The sequence below is a fragment of the Opisthocomus hoazin genome, chromosome 1 (genome assembly GCF_030867145.1).
Source record: "Opisthocomus hoazin isolate bOpiHoa1 chromosome 1, bOpiHoa1.hap1, whole genome shotgun sequence".
NCBI classification, from domain to species: Eukaryota; Metazoa; Chordata; class Aves; order Opisthocomiformes; family Opisthocomidae; genus Opisthocomus; species Opisthocomus hoazin.
The window spans coordinates 12,880,042-12,901,622 of record NC_134414.1 but is presented as its reverse complement, the minus strand read 5'-3'; the positions used below and the strand labels follow the sequence as shown (position 1 = coordinate 12,901,622).

Below are 21,581 nucleotides of genomic sequence, written 5' to 3'. Positions count from 1 at the left end.
ACATTTTTATATTTCTTTATGAGATTTTCAGCCATTTAATTTAAATATTCAATGCAAAAATCCCTCACAGAACCAACACTTTTTATTTCACTTTGGCAGGAAATTTCAGTTTTGTCGTGGTTCAGTTCAAAACTGGTTCTACCTTGTTTTAGTTCACAAAAACTATTTTCATGGATGCAGCAATAACCTTAGAAGGGCAAAGTGTACAGTACTTGGTGTTTATGTCATCATAGCTGCTACAGAGGTACACAAATCATGACCATCCTAAAGTTCATTTCTATCACTTTTTCAGACTACCTTCCAGATTACTGAGCAGATTAAACACTGTGGGTATTTTTTCATCTTTCCTTTTTATTGATGGGCAGCTGAGGTTTTATTATCTTTAATCTATTAAAGATTATGAATATATATTTTATTATTAACATCTATATCTACTATCCAAGATTTACTCCACAATAGCGATCAAAATAAAACTAATATACTTGCTTTTTTGGTCATGAAGCTAATTGTTCACAGAACAGTGTTAGCACTTTTTGCCACAGGTTAACTTTGGGTGGGATCACCCAGGACCTGCTTCCTGATCAGCATTCTCCTCAGACATCAGCCACCCACAAGCTGTGGTTACACGCATTCACCAGCCTTTGTTGCTGCTTCCCAGCTGAAGGAAGTGTTACACAACCATGTCTACTGGTATTTAGGTCAACATTTTAACAACGGCTCTTGGTGCCCAAACTGAGACTCTGCTGACCTGATTTTCTGACTGTTCTGAACACCTGCACTGAGCACAGGTTGCCATGGGAACTGCAGGTGATCAGTTCTTCTGCAGTTCAGGACAGAAATACTGTTATCTGGGCATCTAATTTTAACAGAGTTCATTTTTATTTGTTGTGTTTCAAATGTTCATTGCTATAAAATGATTATATTGAATTACTACACTTCCTTTACTTTTGTACCAGTCTAATGCCAGCTTCCAAGAGATAACAAATTATTGATCCTGAAAAAGACAGATAACTGAATATATACAGCAGACGAAGACAGATATAGTAGATTCATAGAATATATACAGTAGTTGAATGTACATTATATGTATGTATATAAAATGCACACATAGAAGACTAATTAAATGTTCATGCTTTAATATAGATTAATACAGAAAAAAACCCGGATATAAAAAGCCCTTAGTGCCAGCCTCTAAGACTCACTCCCAAAGCAAGGAACATCTTGCATCCAAAATGGTGAGACTATTTCCTGAGAAATGTCCCTGCCTTTTAATTTTGTGTGCCACACAAATATGTGTGAGAGCGTGATGGTCACTGCCAATGAATATCTACCAGGACACACTGAAGCTGAGCACATTGACCAAACCTGTCACATCACACTAAAAATGACATTGTTGCAAGCCTAATTTCTTCCTGTGCCTAAAATGAGTCAGAGTCTCCCACTACCATGGGCACCCTAGCAGTTGGGCTGGGCAGCCAAGTTTGTGCTTGTTTCTGTCCTCTGGTTCATGGCATTTCTTTATTTTTTTGTTCTTAGAAGGAACGCTTTTACAGAAGGAGTGGAAAAATCTCTCACTTCTGAATAGCTAATAATTTAAAGGTATAAGCTTGAAATCCCTTTGCCACTTCTGGGAAAAAGCTCCAGTTATATAGCTATTGACTTAAAAGGAGTACTGCAGTTAGAAAAGCAAGAAACATCTGACACCATGTTTTATACACCAAGTCCCATCCAGTAAGTGAGCACTGAACACGCTGGCTAAAAATTTCAAGTGATATTACCTCTTTAGTCAGACTGTACACCAGTCTGTACATCAGTGGTGTGCAATCCACTCGTAGTGTGTAGTTTCCTGAAAAACAGGAAAAACTATTTATCCAAAGAAGCAAGTTCAACTCAGCTGAAACCTCATGTCATCATTTGTTAGTAAGAAAGGGACTAGAGAGCTACACTCTCTACAAGGAACAAGCTGATCTCCCTGTAGAGGAGTTCCTCTGTGATCTTGCCAGTGCATTTGTATCAGTGAGGATGAATTACAGCCCAGCTTTTGAAGCAACTCTTAAGAGCTTTTCTTATGTCCCTATGTTTATTACGCACATTATGAGAGGAGAAGATGACTCAAGAGTTGCCATGAACTCATGACAGGGCACAACACTTCTTGTCCCTTCCCAGGATTTCCCCAACAGAGTAGCTGCTACAATAGACGTCCTCCCTGAAGCAACAGGAGTATCTGCAGGATACTTTATGATTCTGGGTCACAGTTTGGCCCCGTATCTGCTCCTGAACTACAGCAACATTGTTACCACATTGACGCTTTCACGCATCTCCAAGGCAAAATGCCTCCCAGTCATTTGTATATTCCTGTAAAACACAAGTCAAAATTATGTACCTTCAATGGAGGAATCTGCATTGATATAAGCCACTCCTCGTGCCTGCAATACTTTGGCATTTTCCTATGAGAAGGAAAAGAGGAAGAAAATGCTGATGAACTATTCTTCCTCAGAACTATTTTCCCATCCACAGAAGTAACAGCTGTTTCAGGGAAAGGCATTACATACTGAAAGGAGCCATATATTGTTGGTAGTTCAAAAGCAAACTTAAGAGTGCGTGCATATGTGTGTGCAAGGAAGAGAGAGCGAGGGAAGAAGTGTTGCTTTCTGGTACAGATTTCTCAAAGATCTGCCACGGCGAAAATTGCTCTTTGAACTCTATTGGTTTACCTCAGCCCACTCTGTCGATCCTAACAAGCCAAATTCCTCTGCATCCCAGCTTGCAAATATCACTGTTCTCCTTGGCCTCCATCCTTAAAAAAAAGACGATGAAAATTACATTACAGAAATACAGACTGCTTGTTACATGGTAACTAATGTGAAAACAAATGTCATTTGGGGGGGGCTCATCTTTTATCATGATGTGTGGAGAAACAGGTGTGTTTCAGGAACTTTAACACCAACTTCTTCATTAATTTAATCTAATAATGGTTTACTAATTTTGTAGCAATCTCTCTTCTACTTCAACATTGTGACAAACAATGTACTCTTTTTCTTCTCTCAGAAGACTGCAAGAAAATTTTCTAAAATTTAAAACTCTGAACAAGGAAAAATAATGTGCTTGCGGACAAATTCTTGAAAGAAAGTTTTTCTACTCTTTTTTCTCTGTTCAATTTAGTACACATCGTATACCAGTGTCTACTTTGACAGAAAAGTGTTTGGCATATTTTCATATCTGTTACTGAATTTCTTTGACCTGTCTGCCAAATGCTGGATTTCAAAGCCTAAGGAATTCCCTTTGACTTTGACAGATCACCTTCAAAACAAAGATCTTTCACTTGAAGTTCTGTAGTCGATTTAAATGCAGGCCAAATAGAATAGCCTTTACGGCTCGGCTGCTGTATCTCTGCCCAGAGCTTTCTTTGAGACTACTGGAACCTTTCATCTTTTGCTCCCTTTCTTTTTCACTTCCCCCCCCCCCCCCCCGCCCCGCCCCGCTTGCATTCCAAAGACAGTTTTCCCTGATATCCAATAACTGGGAGGGAACGGACAGAAGACTAAATGTCAATAGGTTTTAAGTGCAATGGGTAGGGAAAGAATGCTCCTCTCATACAGTATTTGTGTTACATCAGAGCTTCTTTCCATGGGAAGTCAGATATGGAGACAGTATTTGCTCTGACAGCAGCAGAAACTTGGGACAGTTGACATTTGTTCCAGTTCTAATGTAACTAGGCATGAGGTATTTTTAACCATTACCTCCCACGACGTTTGCTCAGCTCATTCTCTGCATTACACAGACATAATTTATTTATTCTTAGGTCTGTCTCCACACTACAGTCAAGTGCTGAGAAGCCTCTTGATGTTGCCCTGATGAAGCCTTGACCAGTCACCACTGTATCAATTTTATAGGACCACTGAAACATCCACTCTGAAGAGCCTCAAATACACAGTAATCAACTGTACCTAAATGTCATATTTATATCAGTATCCCCCATTTTAAGTTTTGTTTTCCTTTAGGTGTACATTCTCTTGAGTAGAAGTACCTCACATACACCAGGTTTGTAACGGGAACTAGTTTACAGTTGCAGAGTAGTGTGTTTATTCAAGACATCAGCGAGATATTTGTGTTTAATTTTAAGTATATGCTTAAATCCCAGAGAAATCAATGGGCACTGCAATGATTTTGGTGTGCTTTCTTCATTCATTATATTACCTCTTCTTTTCAGTTTTCCAAAGCTCCTCACGATCTCGTGAACCGCAGCTGCCCCACTCTGAGGATCAATGCCACCAAATACCCATGAGTCACGGTGGCCTCCCAGGATGACATATCTGTCTAGAGAAATCAATTACAGAGGTTTACTTAGAAAAACTTTTTTCCTGCCATAGAGTTGTTAACTGGAAATAATTTCTAATTTTCCATGTAGATGCCAGACAACAAAGATTAATAGTTTATAAGACACACAATAGAGAGGCATAAGATATTTTGAATCTCCAAAGACATTTTTCTGCATTTTCAGCCAGTGCTGTAGAATTTGTCAAACACAATAACTTGATCCCCCAAGACTTAAAACCTCCTAAATTCCATAATGTTACTTCTATTATTAGAAATACTGCAGCTTTCCTCTGGAGATAGAAATATCTTTCTATATTTCACAACAGTGTGTTTCACGGTAAAGCTGATCCACTAACTATATTTGTACAGCACGCCAACTCACAACATCAAGGTGTGCTGAATGCAGTGTTTCTCTCAATACATATACAGTCAATCATCAGAAGGGTTGCCCAAATCATGACAGAGATGTGATTAATAAGATCAAAGTCAGACTAGATCTCTGTTCTACTACAATATGGTTAACAGTTGTGTTTTAGGCAGCAGGGAAGTGTTGCAGCTACAAGTTAAATGATGTTATCATCATCCTAGGGATGTCTATATATTTGGTTTTTTAGTCTGTAAAATTGCACTGGTTACAAGAGACTGTAACACAGACAAAAAGTCAATAGTGGTGGATATGATGCCTTCAGATGGAACGAAAAATCCACTCCTGAGTTAGTAGGGAAGAATATCCACTTAAGAATATTCTTTCTATTGCAAAGTTACTTGCCTGAAGACAAACATTTCTGTCTTGGTTACGACTCCCCCTTGAAAGTTAGCATTTACAGTGAAAGTGCTGACATACCATGAACCATATGAAAGCTGGTGCAATAAATATCTCAACACTAATGATCATGTAGTGCAATATTTCAGAGAAAATTATACTCCTCATTTGCCCCTTGTAACTATGAAGTGCATGTAGAGGTCACTGCATGCTCGCATTACACTGAAGACAAACAATTTTACCTGGTTCCGCTGTGCCTCTGATGGTACCAATCACATTGTAGATCCTTGTTACTTGATTTTGGCTATGAATGTGCATTTTCACCTTTCTATTGGGAAGAAAATCCAAAGAGAAAATCAGGCAGATTAGATAAGAAAGCATCTTAACACCTTTCAAAATTGTACAATATAAATTGTAAGGAAAGCATTTTGGCCAAATTTTTGTAGGCCAAAAAAGATTTCAGTGTAACTTTTTCTGGATTTATACTTGTGCAATTGAGAACAGCATTTAGCCCTTGATGCTATGCACTCTTATTGATGTCATTAAGATTTATACGGATAAGAGATCCAAAACTCCAAATGCAAAGATTTTTTTGCTAGCAGGTAGTTTATAAATTTTGAAGAGTGGAAGAAAAATCAAAGCCATCTACTGTTAAAAAAGGTAAATAGTTCTAATCTTCTAGAGGTTGGTGCAAATCAAAACTGACTCCTAGCATAATCAGTACTGATTTGGCACCTCAGGCAGCAGAAAATCAGACAAAGTGAGTCACATCAGGAGACTTTGTTTATCTACAACACAGCTGGAGGTGCAACAACTCATCCTCAAGGGCTGTCTTTTATCAGAAAGAATTTTTCATATGGCATGACGAAGACATAGGGAAAAGGTCAAACATTTCATATGAAGTCAGTACAAGAGCTCAGCCAATATTGAAACACCTGGATTTTACTCCTAAACTGTATTACCAAATCAGTTTAAAAACAATCTGAAGCAATAAAAATAACATTGTTGTTAAAGATTTTTTCCTGGAAAACTTGACTTGTAGGTTAATATTCTTTTATATAAGGCAATAGGTAAGAGCAGAAGCTGGACCCACATGAACTGAAAAAAAGACTACAAACAAATTCAGTTCTCAAAAAAATGAGTCTCATCAAATAGTTTGTCAAAGGCTAGAAGCTTTTCAAATGAAACTGGTTCAAGACTAGCTGGAAACTAAAGCAATTCTGTCATATCCATCCAATCAAGGTGTAAATCTACTGAAGCTCTGCACTGAGGACATTTCAGCCCAGGCAATGGTCATAATCAAAGGAATGATGCAAATAACCCAACTGCTCTACCTTTGGTCAAATTCTATTGCTCTACCTGTTTTTCTCGGATCGCAGGCATGCTTTCCTTACAAAACAAAACTGACCTTGTAGAATAGTTTGTTGTGAAACCAGGACCAACGTTGTAAGATACATTCAAATTTCCTTTCCAGCTACTATGCGGTGGTGCATATCCTCCCATATTACTATTATGAAAAAAAAGTCATTATTAGTTACAGAAATTTCACAGTAGCACCAAACACAACTAATGAACCAGGAACCACACTTTGTTAGGTCCCATGCACACATAGACTACAGTGATGGTCTTTGCCTTAGAAAATTTATACTACAAGCTTCCACAGGAGAATAATCTCTCTTTTAATGTATATTAATATTAGCAAACAAACACAGAGGAATATTTTGAGATCAACTTGGAATGGCCTACAGCTATCCTGCAAAACAGTGTTGGCCTCCAAAGGTTTTGCATACAAACTGCCTTTTGTAAATGATCCCTGGAACTTTTTACTGCCTGGAATGGCATTTGCATTCGAATCAGCGGTGAGTAACTTGGGGTGTTCTAACAATTTAACAGCAGAGGCAGTTGTCTTCCAGTGCCTGCCCCCAGACACTGCTTAGTAGCATAGACAGAGTTGATGTGTTTCAAAGATATCTAAAATTGGACAAATGGACATGAGTCCAAGTCAGCTTTTCTTGTTCCATTGTCAAAGGTGAAATGTTTTTTCTCAGTCAAGACAACTGGAAATGCAGTTGTTCAGTGGATCACAATTGCGATACTTTCCTGTTCTAAAGGATTTATGTTTTTGACATGAACTTGTGAGAAACATAAAAAAATAGATTAAAAAGTGGCTGGATTTTCTAGTTCTTATTGGGCAAAATATATTTATTGTAAAATGAAGGTATGTCTTTTACTGTAAATGCATACTTCAGTCAAGCTTTATTCCACAGAACACTTCAGCATATCTTCAAGTCCTCAGTACATTTTTTTTGTATAAAAATGACAGCAGGAGTAACTACAAGTTATGAGTTTTCAAGACAAAAGTGAAAACAAGGACTCAGTATTCTTAGAGGATTTAGATTTTATTCATAATTATAAAAATGAAGTTCTAGAATTATTTAAAACTTATTGAAGAGAAATATCTAGCTACATCATATTTATACACATTAATCTGCTCTACCACTATTAGTTGGCAGTGGGAGAAAGTTTTTTTAGCCTGTACCTTTATCATTATGAGTAGTTATCCTCATAACAGTGATGGCTGTAAAGTTTTAAAGAAAAGATAGTTTGAAGATATATTAGTCCACAAAAGTTTGGGAGGAAATAGGAAAAACAGTAGAACACTGTTAATGAACATCGGGTATGCAAAGACACCAAAGACAATAAAAATTCTGCCTCATATAAAAATAAATAGCTTCAACACTTCAGAGGAAAACCCACATAGAGAATCAAGATAGATCTTTTTTTTTAAGACTCAGTATTCAGACAGAGGCATCAGACAGTGCAGAATGATCGCTATGTGATTTAGATGTAAAATTCCTATATAAATACACACCCAAGGTCATGTTCACTTATTGCCCTAAACAGTTCTCCGTGGTACTGTTGCCAGCCCTGGCATTTCCTGCTCTGTAACTCTACAGTTGATACAGATGATTACTGCCACATTTTTAGGGGAATTATATGCTTGCCAACTCAATCACATCTTAGTTTTTTCAGAGAATTTATTTGGTTTGTTAAGATAATAATTAATTTTAATGCTGTTCTCTGGCAAGCTGGTAGCCTGTCTTCATGTCACCTGCATGTTTAGTAAGCACACTTACACGTAGATGTCTATTATATCCCCTACAATACCCCAGAGTTTCCCCAGTGTCCTTGTATTAGTTCACTAGAGTCATTTCATATTTATGCAACATAATACACCTGATGAGAGAAAGGACACACCTTCCTTTAACAGAGGACAGTACAGATACTGCCCCATCAAACATGCATGGCAAGTATGTCCCAGGACAAGTGAATGACTTCATTTGTGATCTTTTTCACAAGACAGGTATCATGCCATCCTCAAAATTTTTTGTCTTTATTGAAACTGAGAGGCACATTGTACCTTCAGTATACTTGACTGATCATGATATATTACAAATGATCTTTTCCAGATCACTCTGCACATATCTGATATGTAGAAATAGAGAATACATTTACCTTCTACAGAGAACCTAATGACAAACAAATATACACTATTTCAACAGCTACAGTGGAAGCACAGCACAAAAGTCTTTACCCTTTCTTTTCAAATACTCTCATAACTTTCAAAAAACAGTCTGTTTAAAATCCCTTGTGTCTCCCATACACTCACCGCAGTAACGACTCGGCATCATGATAGCCAATGGGATGAACTGGAATTTTTGGGAGACCTACACCACTGGTTTTGTCTAATCGGTAGGTGTATTCTGAAAGCAAATGACAGATGTTTGCATTTTTACAAAGAATTTGTACAGTTCATAGCACACTCGTAACACTGGAGTCAGGGATAATAATTTCACTTTCCTCAAAGTTGAACTGACACTTCTTCAGTGACTTCATTCTTTACACTTTATCAACCTGTTTGCAGAGAGACACTAACAAAGATTCTCCCACAGGGTCTACAGTCATGCATTTAGAGATGGCTGAAAATTTTAAAATAGTTTGCTAATTTTTTGAATTGAAAAGCTTTTAGAAATATTTCTTTCCATAGGAAGGAACTTCAGACTAAGCCACAGAGAAAGAACAAGAGCAAAGGGGGATCTTGTAGTCTGACACTTGGAACATTCAGCTGGAAACTAAAAAAAATTTGCTAGTTGATAAGAGATGCAGACAAAATCATATACACTGGGCTACTGAATATTCTGGTTTGCTGTTTTCATTAACAAAATGAAGTCTAGGTTTTGTTCTGACAGAGCTCAAATACAAATCACAGGGTTTTTCACAAATGAGAATCTTAATTTTCACAATGTGGACAAAAATTGATGTTTGCAAGCCAGCAGGTATGGAAAAGAACAGTTTCCTCCTTAATACAACATTCACAGGGACCCTTGTTGAGGGAAGCAGACATGGATTCATCTGTGAGATCACTGACTCTAGCATGAGGAACCAGACATCTTCCTCATGGTCTGTTCCTGCCATGCTGCTGTTGTGAACATGTATTCTCTTCCAACCCAAGTTGTGTTGGCTAGAGGTAACTTTCCCCATCACTTAGGGACTGGTCTTATTGAGGTGACTGCCTCCCTCAGATATGCTGGCTCAAGTGCTGACATGAATGGTTCTTAGTGCATTTCAGTCAAAACTATCTGGATTATGTGCTACGTGAAACAGCTTAGGCAGAGCTCAAATAAGCAGCTGAGGAAGCATGAGGTGAAGGTGATGAAAAAGTGGGGAATGGTTATCTTCTCAGGAGCCTCAGCTGCAGCCAGGTGACGAGTCCCAGCATGCAAGGTCTCAGCATTGCTGGTAGGGACTGTTGTGGAGGGAAAGTAGCCGAAATCCTGCAGAAAGGAGAACTGTGAAAGCAAAGAAACCTGTGAGCTGTGCAGGCTGGCTCCTTGCTGACTTACTGATGAGAAGCAGAAAGAAAAGACTAAGGCTTCAGCGGTTGAATACTTGTGTCATAATCTCTGGGCTAACTTGGGTATGTCTGTGAAGTTAAGCAGCCCAGCACTGCACTGTGTGTCTCCCTTAACATCCCTTCACTTTCTCTCATGCACCATACTGATGTGAAGACCAAAGCTGCCTCTTTTGAGCAACAGAAAGACCAAGAAAAAATGTGTTTTGTTCCAAGAGAAAGAACATCTCCATTACCTTCCCCTTCATTCCTGAAACTGGACCCTCAGAGCATGACTTCTCTACTGTCACTCACCTTTTGCAGGATAACCTGGTGTCAGAGGATCCCCTGCCCCATTCAGGTTTAACACATTTCCACGCTGGGCTCCTCCACCTGGCAGGTTCCAGCCATTTGGATAGGGATCTGTTCCTGGGGCGCAGTAGTCAGCAGGGTCAGAGTACAGAATAACTCCCTTGGCACCTGCCAACTCGGCATTCTTCACCTGCAAAGCACATCTCCATTCCCTATCCAGTCATTTCTAGCTTGGTACAAGAGTTCAAGGCGCAAAAGAAAGTATCATAAATTACAGTGAGTATTCCTTAGGGTCTTTTACAGTGCTTTGGCTAAGTAAAGGGCCCATAACTGTTTCGTATCATAACATTTCCTGAAAATATATATGCAGATATCAGGTTCCATATGAAAGTAAGAGGTTTGCTGTTGCTTTGTATTTTAGTTACGAGGTAACTGCAGTAACATGGAAAACATCCTTCACAGTATTACTACATAACCTGAGTTTGTATTCTGTCATCCAGAGCAACACAATCAACTGACTATTCAAATGTATACATCATGGATGCAAAAAACTGTATCACACTGAGGCAACCTTATCTTTCGGTTAGCCATGTATTTACCTTATTTACTTGAATAATCTCCTAACATATCTCAGGGTTCAGACTAGACAGAAAGATTATTATTGGAGAGCTTGAAACTGTTTTTGGCTGTGAACGAGACTTAACTCCAAAGAGTGTGCATCTTAGGCTTATCACAGCAGAAGTACTGACCTGCATGCTGTTTTGATTTTAAAAAGTGTTCTCATATGACTTTATTATTGTAAAATCCTGGTTGCTAGAGAGCAAGAGAGAGAAAGTATGTGTTATTCTGACATCCCAATCTGTTTTGCCGCTAGATAAGACAGGGATGTATAGTGACTGAGTGACAACTAATCCTCAACAGTTTTTAATTTGGGTATTTTAATTCAGAAATACCAGAGCTTTTTTTAGGAAATACAGTACTTGCCTTCATCCTCTATCCTATTCTTGCATACCATTAGGAAATTGGAAAATCACAATACAGTTCTCCAGATTTTATACAGGCTACTGAATTCTTCAGTATATAAATGCTCATTAGAAATACCACCAGTAGAATGTACGCTTCATCTCTTTGTGTCAATGAGGATATGTAATTCCCAAACCACAGGACAACTGCCTCTCTAGATATTAGTAAATCTGTGTTGTTTGTATTTAATAAAAGATTCATAGACAGCAATACCATCTTCAATTTTGAAGTCTTTTCCATTCAGATAGTGTCTTTAAGAGTGGTAACAACTCAGTGAAAATAGTATCTGACCCAGAATATAAGTTACATGTCACTTTTCACTGGTGAAAATGATATGTATGTAAACCAGTGAGTTACCCACTTAAAAGCTCACAGAACATTAGTCAACAGTATGTAATAAGAGTTGGTATTCCAGTGAGGAGATTCGGTGTTTGATACCCTTAGGTAACTGAGAAATACAAATTACAGTCCTGCCCAAATTAAGGTCAAACTCATTCTTGTATAAGAGCAAAAACACATTTAAAATAGACTGTTTTCTTACATCCCTCCTGAAGAAATAACTTGAGTATATGCCTGAAGTACGCACATGATTATGTACTTTCCTGTCAGGCCAAGGAAATCTGCAGAAATCTGTTGTTCAAAAATATTTGTATTATAGGGACATTGAATAAAAAAATACAGAATTTAAAATATTCTCCATATATAGTCTCTGCCTGGTGTACAGAAAGCATTATAAAGAAACACAATATAGGCGTCTTAAAGCGCAGTTGAACCAATATGGAAGAACAGTCTAGTTCAGAGATAGAGGGTATTAACCAACAATGCTAGTAATATTTTGCACCAATTTACAGTATGCAAATAAGTATAAAAATACATAACATTTTCCAACTTATTTACTTCTATAGATGTATTATATATATATTAAGTATATATTTCATATCTTCTAATAAAGAATCATCTTTGACCACAGCTCTATGAAACACTCAGTTACACTAAAATCTCCAGAACACTTTAGGTAAATGTTTCAGTCTCTTGAAATCAACTGAAGGACAGCACAAGTAATAATTTTATACAGCGGCATTACCTTATTTCCCCTGAAGATCTTCCCGTATCTGACAATAACAATCTTTCCTGTACAGTTAATTCCCATTTCACGTTCTAGCTGAAAGAAGTCCTCGGTGCGGCCATAATTCACATACACTAACTCACCCTGATAGAAAGACGTAGAATTTGAAACAAGCATGTCATCGAGCATGTTAAAGGAGGATGTGATCTAGTAAGAGGATAAGCTGGGAACAATGAGCTCCGGGACTGGCTCTCGTATGAATCCTTCTTTGATCATGAGACAATCAGGTAGACAAATGACTTCTAATGAATTTGGACTCCTCCCATTCAAAGCTGCCAGACTCTGTCCTCAATGGAGAATGTTACGATACGACTTGTGAATCAGAAGCTTAAGAGTTAGCACTCAGAGTATGGTATTTACTTCTCTTTGTAGTCTGTTTAAGCTGTAGCCAGTCTCGGACAGCTGTAGGTATTTTGGACCCAGACACCACAGTAATTATCAACTGTATTTTATGCAGTAAACTGAATGATGCAAATACGCTATGAAATTCTCAGGACTCGAATCTTATTCAGTACAGCAGAAGCTACAGGTGGGTGACTGTCAAAATAAATACACCTTGCATGTGATTAAAGTATTCTTCATGATTGTGTTTCAACCATGTTATTCAATATTCGGTGCGTGATTCATCTTCCTTAACGTCAGCTACCTGAAAGTTGTGTCTAAGGTTCTGTAGTGTGCTCCAGAGCCAGTGAAAGGCTGGGAAGTTCTCTGAGAACTCAACCTTTCCAGGAGAATTCACCCCAAACCTGTTTTAAACACCTATTTTAGGAGGGAATAAATTGCCCTCTGGATATACCTCTCATTGATTATACCTCAAAGACTACTTTAGACTAAATGCCTATAAAAAGCCTCAAAGACTGGTTTCATCACAACTAAAATTAGGTGACAGCAAACTCTTCCTTAGTGCAGCTCTCCATATTACCAGGCACCTCCGCAGAGATCTTCAATTTAATTTCAATAAGCTTAAATCTCATACTGACGAAAATTGCTGACTAGACATTCAGGTGGACTCATATAACAGTAAACAGCATGTCCTGACAAAACTGTCATTTTGACTGTACTGGTTTCAAGCTACAATGTCTTGTTAAATTAAGCAAAATGAACTCAGGATAAATTCAAGAAATAAAGGGGAATGTATTTAACTACAGCAAACAGTTTCACACCTGGTAAGATTGTGGTCTTCTCTGTTCAGAGAATAACTCATAAACTCAAGGATTATTCTTGTGGAGGCTTTTCTGAATTTATGGAATAGTTTTCCCTCTCAGTAAAATCAACTGTAACTCTACTGAAGGCAAGATATTTCTTCCAATTTATTTAGATTAAACAAAAGGGGAATCTGGTCCTCCATTTTAACATAATTTCTTTAGAATATCATGTACAAAATATCTACATTTGTAAGCTATTTATTTTTTATGACAAATAAAAAAATGTTGATTTCAGTAGTTTGGCTTACACAATTGCAGAGCTGTAATTATAACGATTAATAGCAACCTGCTGGGTTCTCACATTCAGGGCCTTTGTTCTACAATGAATTGCAAAACAAGGTAACATGAGAGTAACATTTTATGGTGAAAACCTGCTCACACTTTACAGGGTTTCTGTAAATAATGTCTTTGATTAAGCAGATGCCATCACATAACAAAAAGAACAGTTCTGATCTTTAGAAGAAGCTCTCATAACTATATCTCATACAAAGTATATAATCCGTATTCATAGCATTTTCCTGGTGTTGCAGAATAATTCATATTTATTCAATATTTAGATTCCTAAAACTACATTAAAAGGCACTTATTTGAAGATTCTGGCAATATTCGATATATTGCACAGTAAATCTGGCTTTCTTAACTAAATTCTTCTAGCATCTCTGAAAATGTTTCATCTTTTAACTTTCATTAAGAGGACTAAGAACTACATCAATGCAATAAATTTCTCATCAGATCATTGTGACAGTTTTGTATCATATTTTCCTAGTGATGTGATGAAATCCCTCATATTTATAGATCTATTACAAAATACAAGCTTTTCAAATGTAGCGTGGACTCATAAAATGTCGTCTGGGCTCTTTTAGCATAGTTAGAGACCTCAAGCACACTTCTTACTTGTGACCATCATTAACCATGGGAGTTCTTTTGCAGTCACTTAAAAAGGAAGAGAAAAGCAGAATTTTATTATTATTTATGATGTTAATGCTCCAAACTACTACTATTTTCAGCCAGAATGTGACTTCACTACTTTGTCTGCTTTCTGCTAAATATTTTTAAAATAAATTTCTGTTCAAAGCTTAACTTTTTTCCTCTGACTGTTTATTTGGATTTAGTTAAAATACACCACATAGAATAAGTATATATTTTCTAACAATCTGTATGAGACACCAGGATATATTCCATCTTCCATCTATTGAGAACCAGAAATGAGTGGGAACTACTTCTAAATCTCTGCAGGGTCTCAGTCCAGCAGGTAGTTAGCTACTATCCCACTCTGATATTATTTAACGTTCAAAACACAGTCACTGCCACTTATTTTTAAAAAGCAGCTGAAGGAAAAAAGTAATCGCGTTAGCAGCACCGAACTGTATTTCCACAACTCCCTGAGTAGAGCACTCACCCAGAAAATGTGAGAGCTGCAATCTTGGCCTCTCTCAGTATGAAGAAGTTTGACCCATTTCTCCCACTTTTCAGGAAGGTGGCCTACTCATGAGACTATAGTTAGCCTGGGATGCAGATACTTTACAGCCTTCTCCCTTCATTGAACCTGGTGCTTTATGCAGGAGTTATTCGCAAAATTAATCAGCAGAAAAAGAACTTCTGACTGATGATTGCACTTAGCAAGTTCCAAATATATCTCTACACAGTTTAGTTCTCGTTTTTAATAGATTGGCTTTCAACATGAAATACATAAACAGGCCTGGGAGAACTTAGAAGAGCCCTGAACCCACTGAGTATTCCCACTGCTGAGCTATATACATGCTCGCTGTTTGCAGTACAGGTGCAGACAACTGCTCACTGGACAATGTTATTGCTAACAGCACTAGCTAGGTACCTGGAGCATTTGTCAAAGTATTATGCAGTAAGATGAACATAAGCATCACGTTTTGAAAAAATAAACAAAAGACATATTGTCTTTTTTCAGAAATAATGTTCTCATATTTAATTAAAGTAAAACCATTTCCTAAAGAAGGAAGCTGCAGCTTTTAAAACCTGTTTTTATTATTTCCCATATTCCATCACCAAGTAAATCAGTGAAGTTATTCTGTCTTTTTTTGGGGATATTATGTTATGATGCAAAGTCAGAATCCATTACTTCTGCCTTACGTTATGTTCCAAAATTCCCACTGCAATTCTTGAAACACTCAAAGCTGTCATATCCCAGGGTACAGACTATCTGCCTGTTCTCCAGCTCCTTTTGAGTATCTGAGGCAAATGAATACAGGATACCTTTTGTTTTCCTAGACTTGCACAGCTTATTAACAAACTTCAGAAAGTCCATGACTCTAATACTGAGCCGTGTGAGTAAAAGCATTCTTAGCAGGTTTCAAAGTCAGATCCAACTTTAAAGCAGAGATTGGACCAGATGACCTCCAGAGGGCCCTGCCAACCTACATTATTCTATGTATAGACAGGAAAGAAACTGAGAACTACAAAAAAAATTTCTAATCTTACAAAATATTAATTGAAACCAGTAATGATCAGAGGATAGAAAATTCCTGTTACACAGGCCAGCTTTAGAAAAGAAAGCCTATCAGCGGGTACCATCAGTACAACAAGATAGAAAGGATTAGTGTTAAGCTCAGATCACAGCAACATTTTCACCTCCAGCTAGAAACGCTAACAAAAGCCATTTTCAAGCGTACTGTACACTGTGCAGTTATACCTGTCAGTGTGAGCCTTGGGCAAGCAGAATTTTGAAAATTAGGTTGTTTGTTTGGCTTTGTAAATACCAGAGTCTTATTTGTTTACCAAGATGGGAAACAATGGTGTATAGTCACAGAAATACCTGGAGAAGCTTATAGCAGCTGACAACAGTCAAGATTTATTACCAAAATAAAATCCAGTTCTGGCTCAGACTAGAGAAAAAAAATTGAACATCTATGTAAGAGTCCTCAAGTTGAACTTTACTCCATCGCAGAACTCCCAAGAACATCAGAGCTAGGACATCTTTCCTACTGGTGACAGGTCAGATTTTGAACTAAAGCTGAAGACCCAGGAATTTCACATTATTCTGTATCGCTCTACACCATTCTGTGCTATGCTACACTACACTATGGTATTCTCTCTTTTCTATTACTTCTATTTCTGTATCTATCTCTGTTTCTATTTCTGTTCCTACTTATGTTTCCTTTGCTAGATCTGTTTCTTTTACTCTTCTACTATGTTACCTCAGGCATTCCTTGGGCTGAAAATGCACTGTAGGGTGGCACCACATCTCTAACAGCCTCATATCCTGGAGGAGGAGGCTCAGATAATGATGTGTTGAAAATCTAGTGGGAAAGAAGAAAATAATAAAAGTAAACTAGGCAATATGGAAAAGAAGTACTGCCTATTCAAGCACATTTCACACGCATTTGCAGTTTAAATGACTCTAGCTTTAGAACTCTATAAATGAGTGGCCAAAACTTTAGCAAACACTGGGCATCCTTTTCAGTATGCAAGTTCAATGAGTGATGTTGCAGATCCCGTCTCCACTCTTCACATAGAATCCTGCTTAAATGAACTCAGTGTCCCTTAAGGTGGTCTCAGTACAGAACATAAGAGGAGGATAGGTCATAATGATAAAAAATGCTTACATTCTGCTCATCCCTGGAGCTTCTACAAGCACTAAAGCTGCTCTGTAATGAACTGATGTTACTTCTGATAGTACGCCTTGAGGCCTAAACTCTAATCTTCAAGAAACTCAATTTAGCACAATTACCAATACTGTACAATGAATCACTGCAAATAATGATGCTGACCACGGTTGCTTTCCTCTTCCTAAACAGCCGAACAATTTTTAAAAAATTGAATTACATAAAGTAATTCTCTTACTTAATTGTCCTTTAATCCATATGTCAGTATTCTACACTAATCAGGGTAATCGTTGGTACTCCTAGCACATACATTAAGAAACAAAGATACAAAATACAAAAGCAAACTGGAACCCCTTGTTTCCATGAGCTTTGGATCAGGCCCAATGCCGTTAACAGAGCAGAGGACAGCTTTCCCTCCCAGTCTTCCCAGGTGTATGAAGGTGATCTTGTTCCATGGTTACAAAAACTGGTGTTTTCCATACCTCATTTCCATGCTCGTCAATTATTGAGATGTAGTTTGGCTTAGTGTCATCAGGGTAAGAGAGCAAGACATCATAATGAACCAGCTGAACAGAATCCAAACCAAACTCCTTCCACTCAGCTTGGACTTGCTGTGCCAGATTCAGGTTCTCCTTTGTTCCTGCTAGATGAGGAAGCTGTGTAAAATTGCTAGGGAAAAAGAAGTACTGAGTCAGTACCAGGCATTGCAGCTCATAATCAGAACTCCTTTTGGAAATAAAACTCCCTGGAGATGACCAGATGTACCCAGGCTAAATAAGGACCCAGACTCCTCTGCATCTATGTTTTTGCCTGTCTTAGACATAGGCTGAGGTAACGGGTTTCAGTTTGTCCTGAGTGCTTGTATCTTCCTCGCAGTGTGGCTTAGCAAAAATGGCATGATAACATCAGCTATGCGGTCTTGTCCTTGCAAGGAGTACCTTGTCTTCTGGGTGACTTGAGGCCAGTCAGTCCTCTGCATAATGAGACTGATCTTCCTTGTGAAGTGATAAAAGAAGTGAGTACAATTATCTTTGTGTATTCAATTTAGAAATGTGCATAATTACCCTCATCCCTACTTTTAATTAACTGGATATTCTCCTTGGATCCCACTACTTAAATTAATTTTGGCACAAATACTGATGTATCTAAAAGTTCACGCTGAGTGTGTCTTGTTGGCAATTAAGAGAGAGTGAATTCACAGTGTAACTGATACTCTAACACTTTCTTTACACAGAAAGTATATTTCTATCAAACTATGACTTCTGGTCTATTCCTGACTGGAATAAATACAGGTTTTAACAAATACTACGCTCTCCTAAAAGAAAAATAATCTGTTTACAAGATCTCTAAAACAAACAAATAACAGTGCATCAGCTTCCTTGTAGTTAAAGAATCTAAGTTCCAGAAATTAAGAAATTAATTACTGTAATTAAACTGTAATAGGTTAAAAAAAATCTATACTGTCATCTTCCATTGTTTGAATTTTCAGGAACAAATGATAGCAGTTTCGCTTTTAGGATTTAATAAAAGAAATAAGAGCACATTTAAAATCAACTAATTTAAGTACTAAAGGGTAGATGAGATGAAAAAAATATTGAGGAAAAATGATGGTCTGAAAAAAGACTCTAAAGCTCTAAGACTATCAGCTTTATTACGAGCAGTGTAATGTACCATCAGCTGACTAGCTGGTACCTACTACGTCTGTTCTAGCTATTCACTGTGCAGAGGCAGAGAGCTTGGAAACACATCTTTCTTCATGAAAGTGAGTACAAGGTCGTAATGGTGACAGATTAACACATAAATTTGATCACAGCAGGACAAAGTGTGAAGGGAGAATAGCAATAAGGTATTAAGGCCTAAACTGTAGGAAGAAAAAAAGGCTTGAACACTGGTATGATTTTCTTCTCTTTCACATTGATGTAGTCCACTATTTTCCACTTCATCTCTCATGATTTAAGTTCATTCATACAGCCTAACTTGAAGTGAATGATTTTTCCATAAAAAACAATGTAAGATAAACATTGCTGTAGATTGAAAAGGGACACATAAAAGAAAGGCTGAACCTCTGCACCATTTTACAAGCATTCAGCAAAGGCTGAGCACAAGCCTGGCCGATTTTTAATTAAGTACTGAGATTACTGACAACTCCTCAACTTTTTCCAACACAAACAAGAATGAGAGGAGCTGAGATGGACTGTTTTGTCAACCACAGCTCACTGGGACACATTAAACAAAACCCGTGGCCAAGAACCTGCACACTGTTCTGTCTGGTGGCATCCTTGGCATGGTTCCTGCTTCAATTATTTTTTTTCTTTTTTCTGACTGATTAGTCAGAAATTACTTATTAACATTGCTTACTAAAGAAACCGCTTGATGTTTTCAGCTTTCATTTCAGCCATAAATGCTGCCTTCACCTCCTCATGAGGACTCACAGAAGTCTTCTTTTCTGTAGGTTTTGCAAACCAGCCTGTACAACACAGCAAAAATACAACAGTGAAACAGCAGAGCAATATCCCCATGACACACACCATTTCTCTTTGGTATCACCACAAGATTTTCACTGTGTATTTTACAGCTGTTTTTATCTCAGCACAGACAAGCAGCCACAACCTAATGCAGGCTACACAGTGATGGCAGTGGCAGTCCCCCACACAGTTGGAAAATTTATTTACCTAGGTAGATATTGAAGGGAATAAAATAACATGTTGTATTTATTCATCACAGTTATTTTACTGTAGTTGCTAAGGAGACTTATCTATCTTCCTTTAGCATCAGAACATCATGCTGTCAGTCACGTCAGTCATATCAGCCACCTCAGTAATAAGGCATCAGCTGTACAAAAATGCACAGAAACACAGACACCCTTTGTAAGGAACAGATGTCTTGTAACTCCTTTCTCACCCTCTGGTCTGTCTGGCTCTTATTCTGGAATCCTTCCCTTACTGTGCAGGCATTACCAGAGTAAGTGATGAGAGGAACACCTGGGTAGAAAAAAAGTGTTTCTGACATCTGTTTTTATTTTTAAGTCAGAGGCTGGACATGTTCAGTGCAAATGCAGCAGCTGTTACACGGGTAGTGCAAATGAGAGAACCGGTGAGAGCAGGTAACAAGCTGGTACCGTCGAGGCACTGGCCACTGGCACAGCAAAAGGCTCTCTCCGTGTGAGGGAGCAATTCCGTCAGGGCTTCCCAATGGCACGAACCCCAGGCACATACCAAAAGGCATTTCAAAATACAGGCGGCTCTTTGGTTTTCCTTCCTCCCCTAAACTGACCCTGATCCATCCGTGAAGCAAACGGGAGGTGGGCGAGGGGAGATCTCTTGGGCAGCAGCTGGCAGCCGTGCCGGCCGGGGCGGCGGGGAAGGCGGGACACTGAACCGAAGCCAGCGCTCCGCCGGCCCCGTGTTCATCTCCCGCCTTTCTGGCCTGGGCCGGTGCGGTTTCAGCGCAGCAGGGTCCGGCGGCCTGCCTGCCTCCCTGCCTCCTCACAGCCCCAGCGCCTCGTCTCCTGCCCACAGCCTACTTTATTTAAAAAGAAATCGAAAAACCAGCCAGGCACTCTCACGAGAAGGCCCCTTCTGCTGCGGAGGAGCCAGAAATCCCGGGTGGGGTCGCTGACCGTCCCGGCCTGCCCTGAGGGGTAGGAAGGGAGGGAGCGAGGGAGGTGCCGGCCGGGCCGAGCGCGGACTCACCTCGGGCACCCCCGGCAGAAAGCCCCGGGCGCTGGAAGCCCGCCCGCTCCTTCCCCCCACCCGGCCCTTCCTCGGCCCGGCTCCGAGCCGCCTCCCCCGGCTGCAAGGGCCAGGGGCGGCCGGGAGAGCCCCCCGCTCCGACGGGGCGTGAGCCTGCACTGTACCGATGAGGAACCCGAGGAGGAAGAGCCCCGCCGCCGCGCCCAGGACGACAGCCCAGAAGCGGCCGCCGGCTGCCCTGGGGCCGGCCGGGTCCCTGACGGCGCCGAGCGACGTCCACATGGCTCCCAGCCGCTCCCGGCAGCGCCCGGCCCGCCGGCCGAAGTCCCCCCGCGGCCCGCCCCGGGGGCGGGCGGGCGCCGGCCGTTGGTCGCGGCCCCCTCCGCGGCTCCCGCCTCAGCCCCGCCGCCTCCCGCGCACGGCGGGGCCGCCCGTGAGGGCTCCGCTCTCCCCCACCCCCCAGAGCTGAGGCCGTCCCGCCATCCCGCCCGGGCGAGGCGGGAGGTGCCGGAGGTCTCCCGCTGAGGTCTGTCGGTCGGCCCGGCGTGCCCACCTCCCCTCCGCCCGCCCCCCTGCGCATCCCGCCACCCCGCGTGGGTGTCCGCTCGCTACGGAGCTCGGTGAGGAGATGAAGGGATGGTTTCCATACCCGGCTCGCCGTGGCTGTTTCACTC

At 39.8% G+C, this 21,581-nt stretch overlaps 1 protein-coding gene across 3 annotated transcripts in view; it reads right to left on the bottom strand.

Moving 5' to 3' along the window:
* The window catches only part of LOC104327662 (Putative N-acetylated-alpha-linked acidic dipeptidase), a 31,200-nt gene extending 9,990 nt beyond the window's left edge, over positions 1–21,210 (bottom strand). Inside the window, exons 1-13 of one of the 3 annotated variants that reach the window (XM_075417245.1) lie at positions 21,072–21,210; positions 19,574–19,682; positions 17,698–17,884; positions 16,808–16,909; positions 12,391–12,516; positions 10,287–10,473; positions 8,751–8,844; positions 6,489–6,587; positions 5,323–5,408; positions 4,198–4,317; positions 2,715–2,797; positions 2,384–2,447; positions 1,779–1,846 (exon numbers count right to left, since the gene is read on the bottom strand). In XM_075417245.1, coding sequence (XP_075273360.1) covers positions 1,779–1,846; positions 2,384–2,447; positions 2,715–2,797; positions 4,198–4,317; positions 5,323–5,408; positions 6,489–6,587; positions 8,751–8,844; positions 10,287–10,473; positions 12,391–12,516; positions 16,808–16,909; positions 17,698–17,884; positions 19,574–19,682; positions 21,072–21,189 — 1,443 coding nt within the window. In that variant the 5' untranslated portion in view covers positions 21,190–21,210. Of the gene's footprint in view, positions 1–1,778; positions 1,847–2,383; positions 2,448–2,714; positions 2,798–4,197; positions 4,318–5,322; positions 5,409–6,488; positions 6,588–8,750; positions 8,845–10,286; positions 10,474–12,390; positions 12,517–16,807; positions 16,910–17,697; positions 17,885–19,573; positions 19,683–20,116; positions 20,244–21,071 lie in introns of those variants that run through there. The other 2 variants (XM_075417255.1, XM_075417252.1) reach the window with 2 other exon arrangements.
* Between the last annotated feature and the right edge of the window lie 371 nt (positions 21,211–21,581).